This window comes from Cygnus atratus, chromosome 1, assembly GCF_013377495.2.
Source record: "Cygnus atratus isolate AKBS03 ecotype Queensland, Australia chromosome 1, CAtr_DNAZoo_HiC_assembly, whole genome shotgun sequence".
NCBI classification, from domain to species: Eukaryota; Metazoa; Chordata; class Aves; order Anseriformes; family Anatidae; genus Cygnus; species Cygnus atratus.
In genome coordinates, this window is record NC_066362.1 from 100,250,877 (window position 1) to 100,256,947 (window position 6,071).

Consider the following 6,071-nt stretch of genomic DNA (forward strand, 5'->3'; position numbering starts at 1 on the left):
ACCCACTCCTCCCCTGCTTCCCATTCCTTTACACTAAAATGACCCTAAAGCTGCAGCAGCTGTTGAAGAGTCTAACCCATGCTCAGTAGAGCACTTCAGAATCTTAAATAGAAGACAAACCAGAACCAATAAAGGAACCGATGAAGAAGCTAAGTGGAAGGGAAGATTCAGAGACAAGAAGAGACAGGCAAGGGGACAGTAGGTCGCAGACTGAAGGGGCTACATTCAAGTAAGAAAGTAAACTGGAGACAAAGCAGTAGGAAAAAAAACAGGAGAGAACAAGAAGGCAAGTTACACCAAGAGTCCCCCAGAGACATCCAAATCCCCCACCAGGAAAGCTACTTGCCAACCCGCCCACTTCAAGATGCTGTCCCTCATACTTACAGGTTTACTTGGTCAAGTAGGTAAGATTCCCAATTTTTACAACAATAGCCACCCCCACTTTCTTTCCTTACTATGTAAATCATACCATTTCCACACTAAGTGTGGGAGTTCCAGCACCACCACCTCCCTTCCCCAGGGAAGGAAGTTACCACTTATGCAACCAAGGCCTTACAGATCATAAATCAAAAAGAAAATTTTAAAGTATTCTGGAGCTGGGGCTTCTTCACCTTTGATCCGGGGTTTTTCAGTACTTACTTACAATCACCACCACCATAATGGCACAAATCACTCCCATGATGATCATCATCTGTAGAGAGAATTTATCAGACAGTGATACTCAGAACAAAATGAGAAGTTCACAGCTTCCCTGATAACCAGAGAACATAAGCCTGAAAGCAGGACAGAAAAAGCCTCTGAGACTTTCCACAGTGAAATAACCAAGCATTTGATATATTTATTAAGCCCCAACTACTCTCTCAAAGAGAGAACACCAGCCTAATTTCCTTCTCATGAAGGAAATAATGGCACCAGGAAACTCACCTTGCAGTTCTTCCACCAGTACTTCCTTTTGAGTTTTGCTGCACTACTTTCAAATATTGAGGCACCAGCCTGAAGTGCATCTGCCCGGTCATCAAGCTCTGACAGTTTCTCATCTCGTTTTAGCACCTTATCTACATTTACACGCATTATGTCAACCACCTGGAGAAGGAAGAACAGTAACAGTAGTTATCATGGTAAAGAGGGTTAAAAATGTAAGAGCAGTAACACAGCCAATAATCAACATGGGATACTAACAAGTGAAAGCCTGAAACGAGGAAAAAAAGATCAGGATAAACAGATTTCAAGTCAATGACTATTTAGAAATTGGGAAAAGAGTCCTAGACACTGCTAAAGCTTCAGTACAATTAAGCTACATCCTCAGCAACCCACTCTCATCCATTTTTAGAAGTTCTCAAGCCCATCAAGCCTACACCACACCCTCATCACAGTAAGCATATGCTCAATCACAGGTAACCGCAGAGACAACTTAGCACTACATGTTGCTGCCCCATTGAGGCATGAAGGAGTTACTGCGTGTCAGCAGACGCTATGGACACCAACCCTGTAAAATCAGGCAAGGTTCGCTTTACATACCGAATCTGCTCACAGGGTGTTCTCTTGAAGCAGCTGGCAGGGATTAGGAGTTGCTCTGGAACCTGTATAGCTTTATTTCCATAATAGATGCATAAGATGAGGTACCAGAAATCTAACAGAACTACTCCTTAGATGTCATATCTAGAATTAGGCAGCTTTTAAGTGTAAATTTTAATTGTAAAACTAATCCATCTCTTCCTCCAGCCTCTTTACAGGCTGGTCCCAATACTCGCGTTATTTGTGCGTTTCCAGCATCCACACACACCCCCAAAGCATGCACCCCTCCCAGAATTGGGCACGCTGGTCAGCAACACCCCCGCTGCAGCCTGCGGGGAGCAGGCAGCGCTACTAACCTCCTCCATCTGCGCCTGGGTCTGCTGCAGCCGGCGGTTGCTGCTCAGGTTAGGGGGCGACCCGGGGGGACCCGCAGCGGGGGGACCCCCCTCGGGGGCCGGCTGCTGCGTTGGGTCAGACCTTGGGGGAGGAAGGCAGAGACAAAACGCGGTCAGAGCCCTGGCATGCGAAGGGGAGACCCCACCCCAGCTACCGTGGTGCCCCCGGCTGCTGCAATGCGCCACCCGGCCGGCTCGGGTCGCCGCCACCGGCTCCGTGCTCGGCTGCCCGCTCCCCCCCAGCACCCTGGGCGCGCCCCGTCCCCTGCCCTGCCGCTGGCACTCACATGGGCGGGCCGGAGCGCGGCGGGACCCCCGGGCAGGGCACAGTCAGGGACCTCCGCACCGCACAGCGCCCGGCGGCACGCTGAGGCGACAACGGCCGCGCGGCCGCTTTTATAGCAGCCCCGTCCCTCCGCCGCAGCCAATCAGCGCTCGCCGGCACGGACCGCACGGGGCTGTCGGAGCGGGGCCGGACCCCGGCTGGGGTTGGGGTTTAGGGTTTGCGTTAGGGTTAGGGTTGTGTTTAGCATTAGGGTTAGGGTTAGGGTTAGGATCAGGGTTTGCATTAGGGTTAGGGTTAGGGTTAGAATTAGGGTTATGGTTATGGTAAGGGTTAGGGTTAGCATTAGGGTTAGTATTTGGTTTAGGGTTGGGGTTAGGGTTAGCGTTAGGGTTAGCATTAAGTTTTGGGTTAGGTTTAGGGTTAGGATCAGGGTTAGGGTTAAGGTTAGGGTTAGCATTAAGGTTAGGGTTAGCATTAAGGTTAGGGTTAAGATTTTGGGTTAGAATCAGAGTTAGGGTTAGGGTTAGGATTGCGATTAGGGTTAGGTTTAGGGTTGGAATTAGGGTTAGGGATATGGTTAGTGTTAGGTTTAGTGCTAGGGTTAGGGTTAGGGTTAGCATTAGGATTAGTTTTATGGTTAGCGTAGCGTTAGGATTAAGGTTGGGTTTAGGCTTAGGTTTAGGTTTGAGGTTAGGGTTAGCATTTGCATTAGGAATAGGGTTAGTATTAGGGTTAGGGTTACGGTGAGGGTTAGGCTTTGGGTTTAGGGTTAGGGTTAGTTTTAGGGTTAGGGTTAGGAATAGGGTTTGCATTAGGGTTAGGGTTAGAATTAGGGTTAGAGTTATGGTTACAGTTACGGTTAGGGTTTGTATTAGGGTTAGTATTTGGTTTAGGGTTGGGGTTAGGGTTGGGGTTAGTGTTGGGGTTAGGGTTAGCATTAGGGTTACCATTAGGGCTAGAGTTAGGGTTAGCATTAAGTTTTGGGTTAGGTTTAGGGTTAGGGTTAGCATTAGGGTGAGGGTTAGGGTTTAGGTTTAGGAATAGGGTTTGCATTAATGGTAAGTTTAGAATTAGGGTTAGAGTTATGGTTATGGTTACGGTTACGGTTAGCGTTAGCATTAGGGTTAGTATCTGGTTTAGGGTTGGGGTTAGGTTTAACGTTAGGGTTACCATTAGGGTTAGCATTAGGGTTAGCATTAAGTTTTGGGTTAGGTTTAGGGTTAGGGGTAGTGTTAGGGTTAGAGTTAGATTATGGTTATGGTTACAGTTAGGGTTAGCATTAGGGCTAGTATTTGGTTTAGGGTTAGGGTTTAGTGTAAGGGTTAGGCTTAGGCTTAGTGTTACAGTAAGGTTTAACTGTAGCATTAAGTTTATGTTTAGGGTTAGGATTTACGGTTAGCATTAATGTTAGGGTTAGTGCTAGGTTTTGGTTAGGGTTAGGGTTTATTTTTAGGTTTAGGTTTAGGGTTGGGGTATGCATTATGTTCAGGTTTAGTGTTACAGTTACATTTCAGTTAGGGCTAGGGTTTAATGGGTAGGATTAGGGTTAGGTTTAGGGTTAGGGTTAGGTTTACCGTTACAGTTAGGGTTAGGATTAGGTGTAGGGTTAGGCTTAGGGTTAGCATTCATTTTAGAGTTAGGGTTAGGTTTAGGGTTAGGATTATCTTTAAGGATTAGGTTGAGGGTTAGGCTTAGGGCTACGGTTTAGGGTTAATGTTAGGGTTATTGTTAGGATTAGGGTTAGGCTTAGGGCTTAGTGTAAGGGTGAGGCTTAGCATTAGGGTTAGGTTTAGGGTTAGCATTAGTGTTAGGATTAGGGGTTAGTGTTAGGTTTAAGGTTAGCATTAGGGTTAACGTCTGGTTTAGGGTTAGGGTCAGGGTTAGAGTTAGATTTTGGTTAGGGTTATGTTTAGAATTAGTGTTAGGTTTTGTTTAGGATTTATTGTTAGGGTTAGGGTTACGGTTAGCATTATGGTTTAGGGTTAGGGTTTATGCTTAATATTAGGGTTAGTTTAAGGTTTTAGGGTTAGGATTAATATTAGGGTTAGGGTTATCTTGAGGGTTAAGGTTTAAGTTTAGGGTTAGCATTGGCATTAGGGTTAATGTTAGGGTTTGGGTTAGCCTTACAGTTAGGGCTTAGTGTTAGGGTTTGGGTTAGTGTAAGCATTTGGGTTAGCATTAGGCTTAGTGTTAGTATTAGGGTTTAGATTCTGAGACCTACTGGATCAGAAGGGAGGCCTCTTCCATTCAGGACAGAAAGGAAAGCAAGAACAAACTGGAACAAGAAGTCTCCTCGCAGCATTTTGTGTGGTGAGTAGGGTAGCAAGCAACTGGTTCAGAGCTATGTTGAACTACACTTTCATAAGGTAATGCAGGCCATAATTTAAAGCTTTTAATGACAAACCTGGAATATTAGTAGATACACAAAACAGTACATTACAACCTAGGATCCAAAAGGCCGTGGCTACAAGGAATACAGGGACTTAAAACAGGGCTGTGACTACTGCCAGTTGATTTGCAGATTGGACTACTGAGTGTGAGTGAACAGCCCAGCTCTAGCCTTGGCAGAACGGAGGGGTTTTAAACTGTGCCTTCAAACAAATTGCGAAGGGACAAACTGGGGGAAAAGCTTCTGTAGCTTGACAGCCTTCCCACTCCCACTGTCATTTGAGGACTGTTCCAATAATCCTTGTGAACAGAAGGTGGAGCTTGCTGAATTACTGGTTTGCTTCACTTGGTATGCATTCCTCTCAAGACCCAGCGCAAACAGGGCTGGTACGTGGGGACTAAGAGCTGACAAAGGGAACCAGATAATTTCCTCTGATACTCCTCCAGTTTCTGACATTTTTAGACAAAGATTTGTTACACCTGTGCTTTACACATGTAATAACCCCCAGAAGCACCTTCCAGCTGCTTGCTCTGTCTTCACTTGAATCCACAAATTTTCTGAATTTTCAACACTTTTGGTAACAATCCCACAGGTCTACTACCCTGCTCCTGAGAACACGAACTTTGCAGTTGCTTGAACAGAGAATTAAGCTTCGCCTTCCTAAGGCACAGACCCAAACCTCTTTTCATTCCCTGCTGCTTCCAACCAAATGCTTTTAAAGACAGAGCAATGTCACTCTGTAACAGGATACATCATCAGCGGATATCTTCCCAATTACCTAACAGCCAAGATACAACTCAGGCTGAGGCATGCTCATCTTCCAGATTTTATGCTGATTTTTTGTTATGCAACGCGTAACAGTAGACTTCATGAGAAACAGGATGCTGGACTTGAGGGGTCCCAGCTTTGATTCTCTACAGCTTCTTAAGAAACCAGTAACAGTCACGGAAAATTAGAAGCTGGGAGTTTTTTTAAACCAGTTAAGTGCCTAAATTGCTTAAATGAAAAGCTACTTGCTCAGTGTCATTAGTATGGGGCTGTCATCAGTGTGAAACAGCAAACAGTCCTGTTCTAAAAACATGTTTTGATGTATTTCAACTAACAATTGGATCATTCAGACTTAGCATTAATCATGGTTAAGTGGAGGACAGGGGGCAAGCAGTAAGCATGAAGAAGTATTGGGAGGCACCCTTACTGCTAACTTGATAATTTGGCTATGAAGAAAAATCTAAGGTGGAGCATACCGAATTTGCTGGGTGTGAGAACCTGGGCCTCATAAAGACTGAAATGAAGCTAGAAGCCTGGCCAAAAAGCGGAGGACTCTCAAGTAAAAGTTAAAAGATGCAGGCTGGAACTGCAAGAAGCATGCCAGAGATGGTTGTCGGGGGCTGAACCTGCAAAGAGCTCTGGCCTGATGCAGCAGTACGATCTTGGGACTGGGCCAGAAATACACGGTGAAGGTTGCAGGAAGCACTGGGAAACCAAC

General features: G+C 45.6%; 1 protein-coding gene across 1 annotated transcript; it reads right to left on the minus strand.

Moving 5' to 3' along the window:
- Positions 1 to 319: 319 nt before the first annotated feature.
- On the minus strand, positions 320 to 2,273 carry VAMP1 (vesicle associated membrane protein 1). The gene is made up of 4 exons (XM_035571572.2): positions 2,198 to 2,273; positions 1,872 to 1,992; positions 925 to 1,083; positions 320 to 691 (listed from the first exon to the last, which is right to left on the minus strand). Coding segments are annotated over exons 1-4 (345 nt in total). The 5' UTR covers positions 2,200 to 2,273; the 3' UTR covers positions 320 to 628.
- Positions 2,274 to 6,071: the final 3,798 nt, after the last annotated feature.